Genomic DNA, 19,665 nt, shown 5'->3' with positions numbered 1-19,665 from the left:
TGTAGCTTTTTCCCCGGGCCTCCACTAAAAACAGGCTCCTAGCCCAGTCGGACTTTCCCAGTTAACAAATGTCATAAATAAATAAATATTGCACCATATTAAATCTCTCTTTCTTTCCCATATCCATATTTCTTTTTTATACTTTTCAAAAATCACTAGATTTTGTTGTTTATATTTTTATCCTTCCTCAGATGCTTCTTTTTCCAAACAGATCAGTTTCTTGATTTATATACTCTTTTTCACAAATCTGTTGTATTAATGATTACACTTTTTTTGAAGCTTCTGACAGTTTTTCTTGTGGAAGTATTTTTCTTTCCTCTAATTTCTCTCTTAATTGTTTTGTATATCTTGTGTCTGAAAATTGTGGGCTTTTTGTATAATAGTAACAATACATAATTTCTTTTTTTTTCAATAGTCCACTATATTGTCTTTATGGCTCTTCTTTGGTCTATCAGTTTTTGTGATTTTCATGGACTACTACTTCCCTCTACAACAGTGGGACCATCCTCCCCTTGGGCCTGGCCTGGCCCCATTTTAGGAATATTTTTGTATTTTGAGAATTCTACACTGTCATCTTTTCCAGTCCTGGCACCAGTGTGCCTACCAGGATTGGGTACTTTTTTATCCTGGGTCTTGTGTGCCCAGCTATCTTTTTTAATTTATAACCTATGTCTGTCCGTGATATATGCTATATAAATACAGTCTATATATCAATGTTGTCTACGTGAAATTTTATGAAAAACAGTGTCCACCTTGTGAAGGTACTCACCAAGACTTGAGGATGAATTCAATTTCAGCAATAATACTCTCCAAATTTGTACCCCTTCTATATATCATGAAACATGACCTTTCACGGCCTCTGGAATTAGTATTTCACTGTATCTACCAAGCAGACATCATACTTCATAAATGGAGAACAGCAACAGTCATCCCTCAGCACAGAGGTGGGCCAGTTACAAACCCTAGAGACTATAGACCCAGAAGTCTCACTAGTCTGATATGTAAAGCCATCAAAAGAATTATCAAGGAAATGATCAGCAGAGAGTTATTACTTTATTGCTTTTCTTACATGCCACGCACTTGCCTCATTCTGGCCAAATACCTTGCATGGGACTAGACATTGCAAGCCCTGTCTTCTGCAGCTGTGGTAAGAGAAGGAAACCATTATGCATATCAGTTTTGTGCAGATTCAGCTTGGATATTTATAAATTACTAGAAAACATTCTTACATATCTGTGGGGTACAGCCACCCTTTGCCTCTTGGATCCAGGTATCCAAGGTTCCCCTCTTCCTATAATACAGGTTGTAATAGTGATGATGACACTGTTCACCAGTACGGGGGATACTAGTAGCACTGGTTATGTCCCTGGCGAGACCACCCCAGGCCTTAGACTTACACTCTGAGCCCTGATGGTCACCCTGCAGAAGCCAGGGCCCATAGAATTCTACCAGAAGTCCAGTGAAAACCCTGGACTCCTGCATACCCCACCTTTGTGCCCTAAAACACGAACATTTCTCACAACAGCAGCCATACCCACAATCAAGGTCAGGGTTCAAGGAATAATGTGAAATTTCCACTTATTGGCCTTTAAATAGGCTGCATTCCTGCCCTTGCATGTCATACTGTAACTTTCAAAAATGCGCTGCATTGCTTAGCATCATATAAACTTGCACAACCCATGTTTAAGTGAAGCTTAGCAACACACAAACAGGAAATGATGGTTGACTATGTTTATGTGATGCTTAGCATCGCACACCTTTTCTAAATGTAACAATTATTTAATTTAAAGTCAGGCAATGTTTCAGTCACCTGACACAATTTCACAGCAGTATATGTAAAAGGTATTACTGCCCAGGACTCAAACCTGGGACCTACTACACTGTAAGTCATGACTCAACCTATCTAGTAGATATCTGATGTATAGGTGTGCAAAGCTAAGCATAGCTAAATAACGTGCCGCACCATGCAAACAAGCACATACACATAAAAAAATCCAGTTTAATGAAATAAAATGTATTGTAAACCTTTCAATCAAGGCTAATGGGCTAAAAAAGTATGTGGCTATGCTATCAGTCTTACACAAATTCAATATCCAAGTTGCTGTGACCTCCCTTAAGCGGGCACCATAATAATATGTATGGTGCGCTGTTGAGGGGGAACTGTGGCCATGTACATGCATATATTCCATGTAGGCTCTGCATGGAGCTTACACAGGCTTTATTTAAACCTGGCGTTTGTTTGAAATGTTTCTATTAAAATATATGGCCAGCAGAAGTTAAAGGGGATGTTTGAATAAATTTCTCAAAACAAAGTGCAACTTATTTTTCTATGAGAAAGTCATCATTTAGAAGACATTGTACATAGATTAAATTCTAGGGGTTATAAAGTATTGGTTAAGTCTTCATTTAAAGCTACAAAGACTTTTATTCTGTGGTAGAAGCAATAAAGATGCCTAGGATAGTATACGCCTATGAGGATAAGAAAAGAATAATTTCAGTGATAGTCATTTCACATCACAGTTAATTTATTTATAACTTTAGCAAATATTTATTATATCTCAGGACTTTGGTAAAGTTTTCTTAAAAAATTGTTAAATAACATAAAGGTTACGATTGTGTTATGGACTGAAGTTTACTGTGTTTAAGTGCAAATAAGATAAGTGCTACCAAAGAGTTGGGAATTTTGGCTTATAGGGTCATAGGTTGGTACTAGGCTATCAGCCCTAGGACCTATACAAGCCTAGCCATAACAATTCCCTGGCTATTTCTTCCCACAATATTTACTTCCCTGGACCCCTGTCTAGCAGGGCAACTGACTTGATCCCCGGGGTGAATTTCTTATCTCCCATCCAATCGTCAAGGTTCCTTTTGAAGAAGGCCAAGGAGGTGCTCTGCTTGACATGTATGGGCAGTCTATTCCAGAGTATGGGGAGTCTCTGGGTCAGGAACCTTTCCCTCCAGCATGTTTTGTTCATTGTGATGACAAGGTTTAGATCCCTGGAGCATGTGGCTTTGAGGGATTGGGATTTCAAGTGTAGCATGGCTTCTTTAAGTGTAGCATGTCCCAAAGCTCTGGCTTCACCTAATGAACTCAAAAATTGGATTATTATAATGAATTTAAAAGCTATAAACTATTTGGAATGTTCATACTCCTTATTTTACACTCATTATTCTTTTGCTTTTGACAGACAAGAACAGAGAGAGAATGCATGTTTCAAATGATCGACACTCTTAAATTAGATTTATGCAAAGTGATACCTTGCCCCAGTCTGACCAAAATGAAACTTCCTTCCAGTTAATAATCTCCTACACGAAATCCATTGATATCAATAGAATATCTTCTTATACGACAAAATTAGATGTTTTTCAAGAGTGGCTAATAAACCAAATTCAAGATTTTATTATTTCAAATAATTATAGAGAAGTTAAGGACATAAGACTCTAGAAACTGTGATAAAGTACTTTTACAGATACAAGACAAATGAAGTGTATTTAAATTAGAAGCCCAGAAGTGGCGATATAAATTATTAAATTTAACAAAAGAAGTAAATAAGATATATCAGATGATAGTAAATTTTAAGGTAGTGAATGTATTTGAAAAAATTAAATTATAGTCACACATTTTGCAACAGTTGGTCCAAGGATCTGAACTTATAACCAGATCAAATCAAATAGTACTTATAAAATCTCCAGGTAATAATGTTAACAGATGTTGAAGATATACCTAACATTTTTTTTGTAAGATTATTTATTTATATTTATTTCTTTGACATTTTTAACCGGGTTAGTCCAACTGAGCCAAAGGCCCATTTTCAGTGGAGAGCCAAGGAGAAAAGCTTCAATTAATTCACAATATTGTATAAATCAGAAACATAACAAAAAAGGATCAGGTTGTACAGAAAACATAACATGAGGTATATTAGCAGCAGTTAACATTATTACATACTGTAGAAGAGATAAAAAAATAAGGAATAAAAATAAAATTACAGAATAGGTACAATATATGAGATACACTTAAAGTATTTGAGAGAAAGAGACATTGTGCAGATATAATTATTATGCTTTAAATTCATAAGGATAGAAATTTAAAACAGGAGAAGAAATTATATAGGATTACAGCACAGACAGGAGAGGAGAAAGAAAGGGGTGATATAGGTTAGATGGATATAAGATGAGTAAGTGATAAAGTTGTTCTGTGGATGTTAGACATGGACAGGACCAAGACTTTTGTAGATATAGTTTAACTTCACATTTAAACAGGTGTTTTTGGGAGATCTGTTTTATATTAAGGGGAAGTGTGTTCCATGCATGGGCCGCAGAGTATTTATAGATGGATTTTCCAATATTCTTATTAGGTTTGTAGATGTCAAGGCGGAATTTGTCAGTTGTATGAAGGTGACATCAGGGACTGTAATAAGTTACAAGGTCAGATATGGAGGGGCAGGAGGAGGGGTCATTCAGAATGGAGTGGGTGATGTATAGTTGCTGAAGTAATAGTTGGTTAGAGAATTTGGGCCATTGGAATGCTTTAAGGGCGAGACAGTGATGGGTATTATAAGGGAGACTAGTGGTAAATCTGGCAATTTTGAATTGTAAGTTTGTTTAAGTTTTCAAGTTTGGAGAGGAGAGCAGAGTAGTTTGAGTAATTGTAAGAATAGGGACTGCATAGAAAAGGTAATAGAAGAGAATGGGCTAGGGAGATTTTGGAGGAATGTGTAAGGAATTTCTGATTACAATAAAGAAGACCAGGTTTCTGGTGTGTTTTCTATACTATGTTGGATGTGTATGTCATATTTTAACTCATCATCAATAATGAGTCCTAGTAGTTTGGTATGGGGTTCGGGTTTAATGATGGTATTGTTGAGGGAAATTATTTAAAAGGAGGATTTGTGATGTGCCAGTGTTTTAGGAAGGAAGAAAAGGAGTTTATTTATTTATGTATTTATTTTTGTCTTAAGTATGAGTTGATTGTCTGAGAGCCATGTTTCGACTGAAGAAAATGAGTTCTGAGTTAGGGATAAGAGAACAGGGATGCTATGGGCAGTGGTAATAAGAACAGAATTGTCAGCATATTGTTGGAGTGTTGAGAGATTACAGACAGAATGTAGATTGATAGTAAAAATATCGAACAAGAGGGGGCCTATGATAGATCCTTGTGGAACACCAGTGTTGACAGGTTGGAAGGGGGAGAAGACAGTTTGCCAGTGAATGGAATTTTGCCTGTTGTTGAGGTAACATGAGAACTAGTTTAAAGAGGACATAGAGAGCTGGAGATCAGAAAGTTTAGAGAGAAGTATTGAGTGAGAGACGGTGTTGAAAGCTTTAGCGAGATCAAGAAATAGACAGGAGACTAACTTGTTGATTACTAAGATAACATTAAAAAGAAATAAATTGATAAAATAGACGAGGAAGGAATCTCTTTTACTTTAAAATATAAAATGTAAATTATCTAAAGAAAATATTAAATTGTTACTAAAACAGATATCCTTGATGGATATTAATGGGTGAATTAAACAGTTAAAAGGTAATAAAATTCCCAACATTGACAGGGATATTCCTGAAATGTAAAATATCATTCCTAAAATATTGTGTCAATCATTTTCTTGGAAATTTTCATTAGCTGCTCCAGTTTTAAAACAAGAAAAAGTCTTAAACATCTGGTCTTTTTATCACATATTCAGCTCCTTAATATATATTGTGGTGTATAAGTTAAATATATATAACATTAGAGTTGGTATGAAAACCTGGCCAAGAGGGAGGGTCACAGGACGTTTACTGAAACAAGGAAGCTAATTGGATAATTTTAATATGTATTGTAATGTCTTGAGATACTTATAATAAGCTTAGTAGTTTTATTAGCAATATAAAGCTTTGAGATATATGTTTGAATATGATTTTATTAAATTAATATAATGCATCATATATCTTTAAACACTGAGTAATTAAATGTTTTTCCGCCTAAATGGTGTATTTAAACTAATTGATAGGTCTGAAGAAGAAGCCATGGTGAAAGCGCTAACCTGTTTTTTATCTTTTGGATTATGAGTGGTGGTTTGTGTCTGCAAAAAGTTTTCTTTTTTTGATTTGGAGCCTGCCTGTTCATGTTTGCATTAGACTGTATATATATGTTGACTGTCTGCCATTTCCAGCAGCCAGTACTTGGTTGCTTTCTCTATTTTTTTTTTGCTGTTAACTGTTTGGGCGTCTAACAGAGAGGCATTTGCCCCGTTGTGGCACTCATTGGACTGTTGTTGTGTTATTTATAAACATGTTAAAACAATTATCCCAAAAATCTATTATATGTGTTAAGATAAGTAATCATGCACACCATTTGTTTATTTATTTATTTGCATATGATTACAGGGAAAGTCCAACTAGGCATAAAATCCCTTTCATTTGTGGCCTGGATAAAAAGGCCAGATGAAAGAAGTATGACATACATGCAATTTACACTCTTAAAAGCAATTTTACTCATTACTCAAATCAAATTAAAATTACTCATTTTTAAAATAGATACAGATTGCAAAGAACACAATGTTATCTTTGCAGTGAATTAAAGAAAAGAAAAAAATGCCCAAATTGACATAAAAAAAACTGAGACAAGGCATAAGTTAAAGTTGGATGCGACGTTGTGAAAATGTGTACAGAATCAGTACTATTTAGAAAAGTGGAATGGAATATACAGCAGTAAAAGAATTTAACCAGAACAAAAAATAAATGAGAGGCAAGGGGAGGTGGCTGTTTACATGGGATTTTAGGAAAAAGGTGTTTATGGATAGGTATAATACTTAATGGGAAAAGTACAAAAAGACATGGTATGGGATAGGGTACATTGAGATTGTATGATTTAGTCAGAATATGAATAGGCTAGTATTATAAGAATATAATATTAAAATAAATATTAGAGGGCACAAAAGAGTAAATGGAATATTGTGTAAAAAATGTATCCCTCTTGTGGAAAAAAGAGAAAGACCATGGATGAAGGAAGGGTACATGTTTTAGTGTACATGAAATATTTTATCTTTTGTAAAAGGGAAAAGATGTTACATCAGAATGTGTTCTAGTGTTCAGCACTATTTGATATTAATATATTACCAGCCCAATGAAACCACAAAATAACTGAGCAACAATGCTCTTTATCCCTATTGGTTTTGAGGATTGTCATAAAACCATTAGAAAATCTTATAAAAATGGAGGAAAACTTTGACTGCTTTAAAATTAGTAACAACTACTACCCTAAGATTCTGCTTTTCTATTATCCATAAGCTATATCTATTAATTTATGCTTTCCATATAAAATATGAAGGGGTTTTAAAGAGATAGCAACTTTAAAATTCATTCATAATAAAACAAATATTATGCTATACAATCAAAACATAAATGAGTGTAATTGGGACAGTGAATAATATTAAACATTTAGGAGCAAACATTGTTAAAAAATATTGTAAAATGGTTAAACTTAATTATGATACCACAATTAAAGACATGAAATGAATAAAGAAATGGAATATTGTTTCATTTGAGGATAGCTTGACATTCATCAAACTGATCCTAATCCCAAAAATTATTGTATATAATTTAAACTACTTCTTTAACACTAAATAAGGAACAAATTGAACACCTAAATAATCTATTTTCCAAATTTCTTTAGCATCCCTACACACCAAGAATTGCATATAGTCATCCTATTAGTCCATGGGTTAAAAAATATTGGCCAGATACAGAATCATATTCTTTCACCTCTACATATTAAATAATTATTTATTGGATGGCTCTAACATACAGAGCCAAATGACTCTGCCCACTCTAGCTTCTCTCTCTCCACCATCTACTCCATCCTTATGCCTCATCCCTGTTCCTCTGGATTCCTATATAGTATACCTTAGCCCTTGTACATTCCAAGCCTTACCCATAATCCCTTGGTTTTATCTAGTAGTCTCTTTCTTTAGAAGCTTATCACATGTCTCTTGATTAATATGCTTTTTTATCATATTTTTGTCTTCTACACTTATATAATCTGAACAATATTAATAAAGTTGTTTGTCAGCTCTGATTATACATTCTGATAAATAGTAGCGTAAGTTATTTTTGTCAATGCAAATTACTTTTATTATTATTCCTACTTTCTTGCTGTATTTATTGCACTGTGTTGTCTTTCTGCTGTCAAAATGTCATATTTGAAAAGGGCATAAATGTATAACTTAATAAATGGAAGAAATGCAGGGCACAATCTGTTTCAGTCCTAGCTGTAAAATTTTTACATAATAAAATGTTATGGTTACTAAATAATTATATGCAATTTTAAGTATAGTATGGAAATCATTTAGAAAGTTTATTCATAAACACCCAAGTATAAAAAATGCTGCTTTCTATGTTCCCTATTCTTTAGACTCCAGGCTTCACTTTAACCTAATTAAAATGCTAAGTTTAGAAGAAAATGATTGTGATATTTTGGTCTAGCTGTCTGAAAGGATCACGCATATTACAGAGTGACTATATGTTCTTCTTTCGGCTTTTCACGATTAGGGGTCACCACAGCGGAACTCTGGTCCGCTAATGATTGGCAGTAGATATTTTACGCATGACGAGGTGCCAGCTCAACGTCCAACCCATTGAAGGTTGGACCCATTCACGCATGTCTTTCGAATGCCACTCGACCGCGGGGAGGACATGCAGACTCCACACAGAAGGTGCTCCAACTGAGAATCAAATGAGAGAACCTCTTGCTGTGAGGCAACAATGCTACCGCTGCACCACCGTGGCTTATCGTGTAAATATGAGCCAAACTGAAATGATTGGCTAAGTGCACAAAGCATCACACAGCTTATACTTTAAAAGACACAGTTTATGACAGAAATGGAAAAAATGTTTACCTTTCTTGATTACATAAATTATCCCTCGGATTCAGAAACATTGCAGACATCTCTTTACTTTGTATGTGTGACTAGGCCCAGTGTCCATTAACAACTAACAGCAAGGAAATTAGTGTAAGAATAGGAACTTAGTAAATAGTCTGATGACAGCTGCAGCAGATTCTGCAAAAACACTATGGACAACAGAAATGCAGCAGGAAAGAGGAGGAAAAACAGTGACCATCAGTCATGTACAGGCATATCAGAGGTTACTTGTGCTCACATGTGTAAATAAGCAACAAGAAGGAGAAGTTAATTGTAGAAGCACTAAATTGCCATTTTACTGGTGTTCTCATCTATTTTGACCAAATTAAAGAGTGAAAATGGGAATACAGCAAAGTAATAAAAAAGGAGGGTGAAAACAAAGGATGTACGGTAAAAATCTGAGGAAGGTAAAGTAAAATATGTTTTGGAAAAGTGCAAATTTTATGTATACATGGAAGCATGTCACGTGCACATTTTATGTATACATGGAAGCATGTCACGTGCACATTTTATGTATACATGAAAGCATGTCACGTGCACATTTTGTGTATATATCAAAGCACATCACTCAGTTGTTGCCTGCAGAGTTAATGATAAAGCGAAAAAGGATTACAGTAAAGGCAACAGATAGGCAACCAATTTGAAATGGTGTTCCTGTTAACACAGTTTCCAAAATAATGTCCATTTGTAGCATCACTTTAGCAGAAAGTGTTCAACAAATTAAGGGTGTCCCTCCAAAGTCTGTACAATTTAGAGATATGCTGACAAGGTACATGGGGGAAGGAGATAAGGGATGTACGAAAACAGGATAGGTAGCAAGAGCACACAAACAAGCACAGAAGGCAGACAACACTGACAGGGGAGGTGCTGAAACAATGGCGGTGCTGGAGGCAGCTACCCCTCACTGTCTAACGTCCTTCTCTCCACCACCCATTGTCAATATTTCTTGGCAATTGAGCCTTTTTAGCTTAATTTTGTGATAGTTTTATCCTGAAAAAAAAAACAAATATATATTTTTGTTTTGTCTGAATAGTATAAGCTTATTGTACTACCATTGTTATATGCTTTTAGATACAATGTCAAGGAACTTGCGTTTGAACTCCTATTGTAATTGTCATATGTACAAATATATAATTATCTAATCTTTCTTGGAGCTTTTCTCCCTGGATCTCCTCTGAAAATGGGCTTTTGGCCCATTCAGACAGCACCCGGTTATCAAATGTAAATAAATAAAAATAAAATAAATGTTAGCAGTAGCAACAGTTGCTGTGAAAAAGAAATCTGGTTAGTGCTGTCATAGCTGTAAATAATGTATTATTGGCCCCAAAGCGTTGATTGTTGCTGTCTCGCTATGTTAAATGGGTTTAACATGGATAAACAGCGGAGATCTCCGTTGCTTTAAACCCATACAATGGAAAGCAAGATCTCCGTTGCTTTTTAGTGTTCGCTATGTTAAAAAAAATACGGACATCTCTGTTGCTTATTTAAAAAAAACAGCGGAGATCTTGCTTTCGTTGCTTTACTTACAACTCTGATGTACTTACATCAGGATACCAGGCATCTGCAGAAGGGCAGTAAACAGGCATTATACTATGCCATTATTTAAGAAAAGTAATAGTTTCTTTTCTTAAATAATGTCATTATATAATAGCAATAACCGCCTGGGTGTGGGTTAAGTTGGTGTGGTTTGGTCCCTCACCCTCACCAAACCCTATAATATGTGCTTAAGTCATCTGTTTAATAGTTTTCTTTTTAAGAGAACAGTGTTATTTGAATTAATTTTACTGAATTCAGTACATATTTTTAATCATCAGAGACTGCATTTATTACTCATTTACTTAGACAAGTAGCTGTTGCTCAAAATCTATACCAAATTTTAGGTTATTAGTGTCTGAATAAGCATCCTTTATAAACAATAACATTTTTATTATCCACAAAGAAATACGGTCTGTTATATGGCAGTTTTGTATCCTGAACATAATATTTATGTACACTGGCTTGTATGATGACAAAAGACTTTATAAGTGCAGCTCAAAGAATCAGGTTAAAAACAGCCTTGATTTTTTGTGTGTGTGTGTGTGTGTGTGTGTGTGTGTGTGTGTGTGTGTGTGTGTGTGTGTGTGTGTGAGTGCACCTAGGTGTAGATATGAACAGTGTACAAGTTGCAATACATTAATAATGCATTATCCAATAACTACATTAATTATTTCAGGTTTGTAAAGGAGAATTGTTCAGTAGTCTTTGTGAAAAGGGCAGAAAAAAATAATCCTGTATAGGATGTCAGATCATTACACAAACACACACACACACACACACACACACACACACACACACACACACACACACACACACACACACACACACACACACACGCACACGTATGCACACACAGAAACGTATTCACATATGGCATGCAGACCAATGGGCAATTAAGAGGATCATCAATTCAGACACAGCATGTCTTTTGAGTCTGAAAAGAACCAGAGTACCCCCCCCAAAACAAAAGCCCACACAGGCACAGGGAGGACGTGCAAGCTCTACAGAGAGGAACTGAAGTGCAGAAGCAGGTGCTATAACCACCATTATGTTGCCCTGCAATACATTTATTTTACATCTAAAATGAAATAGTGTGACAAATGCTGTCTCAGTACTATTTGTATCATGCTGTGTGACTAGTACTATAATTGCACTGCAAATCTATCATTTCTGTTATTTTGTCAAGTTGAGGTTCTGATAGCAGGTCAGTATGTGTGTGTTAGAGGACCATCTACAAATGTGCTATATCATACAGTGTATACAGGGCATTGTGTACCTGCTCAGGTGCCATGATGAAATTTTTACTGAGAGCTTTTGCTGGTGATGGAAATATGTGAAGGATGCAGCTCTATAGATCTTTCTTCACCAACCATAACTTGAGATACTTTCTCAGCTGCTGCTAGACATACCCATTTTTTCATAATGTATAAGACATACCAACATTTTTTCAACATACAATTGCTTATTTTAATTAGCAGTCTCCTGACATCTAACTGGCACGTTGCCAACATGTAATAAAGTACCACAGTACAACAGCATTTGTGACATTGCAAATACAGCTGAACAGAATATTTGCACATCTGCCATAAAAACTTTAATAATACTTGTGTACTTTAGAACTTTACTAACATACATTATGGTTCATAGTTTCATAGGTGTGTACTAGGCTAATAGCCCTGGAGCCTTTATAAGCCTAACCCATAGAAGTACCCTGACATCATGCTGCCTGACGTTAGTTCCCAGTGCCTCTATCAAGTAGAGCCACTGGAGTGATCCCCAGGGTGAACTTGCTATTTTCCCATCCACTCATCAAGATTCCTCTTGAAGAGGGCCAGTGAAGTGCTCTGTTTGACATGTATGAGAAGTCTATTCCGGAGCATGGGCAGTCTCTGGGTTATGAACCTGTCCCTCCAGCATGTTATGTTGATTGTGGTAATGAGGTTGAGGGTTATGGAATGTTTGGTGTGGAGTGATTGTGATTTCTTTAGATGTAGCATTTCTAACAGAGCTGGGTCAGACATGGCTTTGTGCAGATGGAAGGTCCAAAAGAATAAACTTCAATACTGAAAACTGTACAGTGCAAGGTGCAATAATAAGGCAAATACTTACAGTAACTTCAGGATCACAGGCAGTATTTCCAGACTGAACATTGAAAACATAACTGAGTACACCAGCTGTGGGTCTGTATGTACTATTCAAACATGGAGATCCCTGTTGATATTTATCTGGTAGAAGGAATCCAGTGCTATTCAGCCATTTTTCCAGGCATGCTGTAATGTTAATGATGACTTGTTGAGGAGTGCATAATGGCTCTATTTTCAGAAACTGCACAGGATCTACAAGGATACAAAAAACGCAAACACATTTAGCACATCTCTAAATATGACTCGTCTTTCTCAGAACAATGTGCAGTGTAGTCAGCAGTATTGGTGTACAATGGTAAAACACTAACTACATCCCAGACAACCTGGGTTAAATTAGTGCCCCAGCAAATGGAGGAGATGACTAGGAGAGGGAGACGTGTGATGAGGCAGAGCTTGGTCACCTCCCTCAGGTGGGAAGGTGAACCGCACATACTCAGGGTTCTTTTCCCATGTTAGTATCTCAGCAGGGACCAATGACAACACAGGACAACCCATTCTGGAGGAGCAGGGATTTCAAGGAGCTATGTCACGCATGGAAGTGGATGACATGGCCATACAAGCTGAACCCTGAGGAATCCACCAAGCATGAGCAGTGGGACTAGTTAAGGTTTAAGATCAACACCCCCCGATCCCCAAAAAATCAGGTGATGGTACCACCTCTGCCATTTGACCGTCACCTCCAAGAGAATGAATGTTCTGTACAGCTACTGCCTTGAGAATGAATAGGCTTATAGGGTTGGCAGGGAAGAGGCTTGATGGGGATTATGAGCAAAAATAAGTTAAAAAAAAAAACCTATAAAATACAATGCAAATATTTTTTAGATGACCATTCTCCCTGCTTTAATTTGCAATGTTCTCCTAATCTAACTTAAATATTTCATAAAGAGTCACACACACGAACACTTCACAAGCATTCCAACGCACACGGACATTATAATCAGATATGGCTATATATAAAACTCTCTCTCTCTCTCTCTAGATATATATATATATATATATATATATATATATATATATATATATATATATATATATATATATATAAATTGGTATACATTCATATGAGCATCCACACCAACCTCGAACGGGTGTAATGCCAAAATAGAATGTCAAATTTGAAAGTGAGGAACAGTCAGAATGTCATACAAAACACCAAATGCGACATTTCCGACCGCTCTACCATCTAAACAAGCGCTACCATGGGTCAAAAAGGGGGGGATATTGTGTGTTTCAACTATCCCCGGTTTGCAATTATGAGAACCTGCTGCACTGCTTTCGACATTTGGTATGTCGACAAGGTAACGGAAAACTAAATGAATGTATACCTATATATATATATATATATGGGTACGTATCACTTCACCTAAAACTCATTTCACCAAGACCAAATCACCTAAAGTTCATTTCACCTAAAACTCATTTCACTGACAAGTAGTAATCTAAAGCAGTTCAATGGTATATGTCCTTTTCCCCACTGTAATGCAATCCTGGTGTTACTATATATATTAAGGAGGGTGTAGGGGGCACAGCCCCCCACATTGGGGGGTGTGGGGGGAGCAGCTCCCCACCTAGGTGACTTTTACCAAATAATGTAAAATAAAACGAAACACCATAAAACCAAAGTAATCAGAGGGCAACACCCCACACACACACCCTAACTATACACATATATATATATATATATATATATATATATATATATATATATATATATATATATATATATATATATAACTAACACCAGGATTGCACTACAGCAGGGAAAAAGGAAAAAAGACCTTAGGTGTCGTCCACAACTTCAGGCTTCAAGTTGTTAAAGCACAGTTAAGAGATGCTTGGTAAGCAAGGCTGACAAAAACATATACTTCACTGGAGTGTAAAAAGCTGATGAAATTGTCCAAACGATACAGCTTCAAACTTCAGGCTGTTAAAACTCAATTTATTGAAAGCTTAAAAAGTGAAGCTGACAAAATGCAAACTTCACTGAAGTACTGAAATAATTAGCCTAGTAATTAACATCCACATGGCTTTAACAACTTGAAGCCCCCTGCACCCCCCCACACCTCCCCTACTTATATATACTAACTCCGAGATCGCACATACAGAGAAAAAATAAAAAACTCATACACACACATTCTACAGTCACACACACACACACATATATATATATATATGGATGGGTCTGCTTCTATTCACTGACTCCCATTTCGTCGAACTTTCATTTTACTGAAAGTTCATTACATCGACAAGCATTTGCCCCCTTCCCCAATGTTGTGCGACCCTGGAGTTGATATATATAGTATGGGGGGTGTGGGGGGTGAAGCCCCCCACCTAAAATGTTTGTCGATGTAATGAACTTTCAGTGAAATGAAAGTTTGACGAAATGGGAGTCAGTGAATAGAAGTAGGGCCATATATATATATATATATATATATATATATATATATTTATATATATATATATATATATATATATATATATCTGGTTTCACTTCATATACTCGAAATGCTGAAATCTCGAATTTCACGTTCATAAAAACAAAACCATAAGAACACTGAAACCCCACAAATCTGAAATTAAAAACCCGAACATACATATACTACACCACACACAAACCACAGCACCTACACCATAAAAATCATAAACACAACAAAACAACACACATACACATACCTACACTAAACATAAGTAGGGGGCAAGCCCCCCTGCACCCCCCCACACCTCCCCTACTTATATATACTAACTCCGAGATCGCACATACAGAGAAAAAATAAAAAACTCATACACACACATTCTACAGTCACACACACACACACACACACACACACACACACACACACACACACACACACACACACACACACACACACACACACGCACATCACACATATACATCAGTTACAAAAACGCTCACATACACTCACTCACCTAAAAGTCCAAACACCTACATCCCAATCAAACACTTCCCATGACATAGCATCACTGCATAAGCACGGATGCAACATATTTGCATTTGCTCTTATGCACTTTTGCTATTCTAAACTTTTGGCTTTGTGCAGTTGAAATGCTGAAATTAGAGATTGTCTTTATTTAGTATTATTTACCTAGTTCAGTATTCAATAATTTACCAGAAAACCACAAATTTTATGAGGAACAGACAAAAAATATGAGGCAAAAATCTGGACATTCTGTGAAAATCTGCATTTCGAGTATATGAAGTGAAAGTCCCTCCCCCCCAAAAGAGCAAGTATCTATCCCAGCAGAGTGCAGCCTCACAAACATCTCTGATGCTCAGGCGAAGGCCGCCCTCTCCAAAGCAAAAAACACTGCTTCCATGGGACCAGATGGCGTCCCGGGTTGCATCCTACATGAACTCCAAGAAGAACTAATCCCTCATGTAAAACTGCTGTACAATCTCAGCCTCACTACAGGATATGTGCCCAAAGAATGGCGTACAGCAACAGTGGTCCCACTCCACAAAGGTGGCGCCTCTGTGGACCCTGGAAACTATCGCCCCATAAGCCTGACTAGCCTAGTCTGCAAGGCTATGGAGAGGATCATCATGGAACTCATAAACAAAGACATTGGGGACCTAAAGACACTAGATCCTACCCAATTTGGCTTTGTCAAGGGCAGATCCTGCCTTTTGAATCTGGTCGACTTCTTCGAAACAGTCACCAAGGCCATAGATGAAGGGAAGGTAGTCCACACAGCCTATCTGGACCTCGCAAAGGCATTTGACACAATACCCCACTCAGGCATCATAGATAAGCTATCCAGCCTAAATATAAACCCCTATGTCACAAGATGGGTCACAAACTGGCTCAAAGACAGAACCCACAGAGTCAGAGTTGCTGGGGCCATGTCAGACTCGAAACCGGTCACAAGTGGCATCCCACAAGGTTCTGTCCTGGGACCTCTCTTGTTTAGTATTTACTTTTCTGAGGTACAGGCTAATGTGGGAGGACTATGGCTCACCAAGTTCGCAGATGACTGCAAACTGGGTGCCATAATCGACTCTCCAGCTGACACAAACATCCTTCAAAAAGGTCTCACAGAGACGGATAACTGGTGCCAGAGCCATGGTCTAAAGCTAAATGCCAAAAAGTGTATAGTCATACCCTTTGGCAAAAACAATGTGCCCACAAATTACCACATAGGTGGTAACCCATTAAGTACAGAGAAAGTAATTAGGGATCTGGGGACCTTGACACCCACATTGCCAAAGTGGTTAGAAAGACCTTCTACATAGCCCACCTCATCATGAAAGGATTCACATCTAGATCAAGAGAGGTAATCGTGCCCCTTTATTCATCCCTCATCAGGCCCATCATAGAATACAATGCCCCCTTTGGGATGTACCTTACCCAACACCTGCAGCAATTAGAAAGACCCCAAAAGTACCTCACCAGGAGGATCAAGGGACTCAAACAGATGCCATATGCTGCTCGGTTAAAAAAATGCCAGCTCTACTCAGTTGCATACCGCCTACTTCGAGGCGATCTATGCCTGACATATAAAGCTATGTACAACCCAGAATTAATGGACATGCTCCACCTCAGTAAATCTAAATCTCTTAGAGCCACGCACTCGAGGGACTTGAACCTCAGCACAGAAATAAATAGAACATGCTGGAGGGACAGATTCATAACCCAGAGGCTCCCTTCGCTCTGGAATAGAATTCCAATTCATGTTAGGCAGAGCACCTCATTGACTCCCTTCAAGAAGAATCTTGAAGAGTGGATGGGAGATCGTAGGTTTGTCCCGGGGATTACTTCTGTGTCACTATTAGACAGAGGTACAGTAAACTAAACTTTAAAAAGGGCACAGTATACACAAATCAAGGGGTGGCGTAAGCCAAACACAATCGGGCTAGGCTTATAAATGCCCCAGGGCAGATAGCCTAGTATGAACCTATGAACCTATGAAACCATATATATATATATATATATAGAGAGAGAGAGAGAGAGAGAGATATTTACACACACAGAGACATACTTTATTTAAAACACTTAACACTATGTGGCATTAAGCACATTTAAAGACTTCTTTCTTTTCTTTGGTGTATCATGTACACCAAAGGATGGGGCAGTGGTGCAGCGGTAGCATTGTCGCCTCACAGTAAGAGGTTCACCAGTTTGATTCTTGGCTGGAGTGCCTTCTGTGTGAAGTCTGCATGTTCTCTCTGTGTTCATGTGAGTTTTCTCTGGATGCTCTGGTTTCCTCCCAAATTACAAAGACGTGTCTGGAGAATTCCTCCTTGGGCCTCTGCTGAAAATTGGCTTCCTTCAAAGTCAGAATTTCCTGGTTAATAAATGTTAAATAAATTCATTAAATAAATAAATATAGGCCACAAAAATTTAGCAAACCAATATATTTGGTGAGGACTCACACCTCTCAACTCTACAGATTTTCACAGAATGTCCAGATTTTTGCCTCATATTTTTTGTCTGTTCCTCATAAAATTTGTGGTTTTCTGGTAAATTATTGAATACTGAACTCGGTAAATAATACTAAATAAAGACAAACATTTGAGTTTCAGACTTTATATCCTTCAGAAAATATGTAATAATGCAAAATCTTTTATTCTAGCAACTTTCTAAGTTGATAGGAACAATATTTAAAGTCTGTCCCTATTTTTGGGCCTTTATCCCCCCATTCTTTCTGGTTTGTCCAGATTTCTTGCACTAAAAGGTTGAGAGGTATGGGTGAGGGGAATCCAGCAAAACAGCATGTAGACAATTTACAGTTCATTAAGGATACAGTTTCTTGATATTGTATCGTAAACTAAAATGTAAAGTAATTTGCACAGAAGTTTGCTGTGAGGCATGAACAGTGAAATATCCAGAAATGCCTTGTGAAAGACTGAAGTACATTACCATATCTACTTAACATTCTACTTTGTAGTTATTCAGTGAAAATTAATACAGTTAAAACATGATATCTATCAAAACTGGCTAATGCTCCTTTATAGGATCATAGGATCATAGGAAGTTACTACGTGAATGGCCCTTGGGCCCTTACAAGCCTAACCAAGTACAAGAATATCAAGGTATTAAGTGGAACTAAGTCATCATCTACTGCCCCTGTGCAAGAAGGACACAGGTAAAACTCCCATGGTGAATTTGGAGTTCCCCACCAAATCATCCAAATTACTCTTAAACAGGGTCAGTAGAGGCTCTGTTTCACCTGAAATGGAAGTTTCTTCCAGAGGAGAGGTAACGTCTGTGAGACATATCTGTCTCTCCAGCAAGTCTTTTCGATGTCACATACTAGGTTGAGCTCCCTAGAGCGAGTGCCTCTTATAACATTTGATGTACAAATGTGCAGCATTTCCATTAGAGCAATATCTGAGTTTGCTTTATATGCAAGGCAGAGGTCACCTCTGAGTAGTCTGTAAAATACAGGCTATCATGACAGTGATTTCCATCTGTCAATGTATGACATATGCTGAAGACCATAAATTTTCTTTCTAAGAAATCTTTGAGGTCTTTCCTGTTGCTGCAGGTGCCTGGTAAGGTACATACCAAAGGTAGCATTGTACTCTATTATTGGCCTAATGAGTGAGGGGTATGGGGGGGTTATAACCTTTTTGTTCTGGATGCAATGCCCTTACTTATGAGGTAGGCAATGTTGGAAGTCTTTCTTACCACTGTGGAGATATGGTGGTCAAAGGAAAGGTTCCTGTCAACCTGTGTGGCCAAATCTCTCACCACTGATTGCATGCTTAGGGTGTTGTTATTAATGTGTTGACCTGCAGGAATGTCACCCTTGCCGAAGGGCATGATAATGTATATTTTTTACATATAGTTTTAGCCTATGACTTTGGCACTAGTCGTTTCTCTGTGTAAGTCCGTCTTGTGGGATGTTGACAACATCTGGAGAGTCAATGACTGCACCCAGTTTGCAATCATCAGTATACTTTGTCAGCTATAGGCCTTTTGTTTTAGCTTGTACATCCGAGAAGTAGATTCCAAACAATAAGGGCCCCAGCACCAGTCTGTGTAGAACACCACTGGTTTATTCTGACTGTGTGCATTCTATCGATGAGCCAGTTTGCAACCCACCTGACAATATACGGGTTTTTC

General features: G+C 37.3%; 1 protein-coding gene across 2 annotated transcripts in view; it reads right to left on the bottom strand.

Annotated features, from left to right (window-relative positions):
* Nucleotides 1-19,665, bottom strand: part of LOC122811426 — a 317,519-nt gene that overhangs the window by 215,038 nt on the left and 82,816 nt on the right. For both annotated transcript variants that reach the window (XM_044083270.1, XM_044083275.1), the window contains exon 3: nt 12,543-12,769. In XM_044083270.1, coding sequence (XP_043939205.1) covers nt 12,543-12,769 — 227 coding nt within the window. The remainder of the gene's footprint in view (nt 1-12,542; nt 12,770-19,665) is intronic.

Source organism: Protopterus annectens, chromosome 1.part1 (genome assembly GCF_019279795.1).
Source record: "Protopterus annectens isolate FY-2018-M chromosome 1.part1, PAN1.0, whole genome shotgun sequence".
In the NCBI taxonomy this organism is placed as follows: Eukaryota; Metazoa; Chordata; order Ceratodontiformes; family Protopteridae; genus Protopterus; species Protopterus annectens.
Note: the sequence above shows the minus strand (reverse complement) of the source record. Positions and strands in the feature narration are given on the sequence as shown.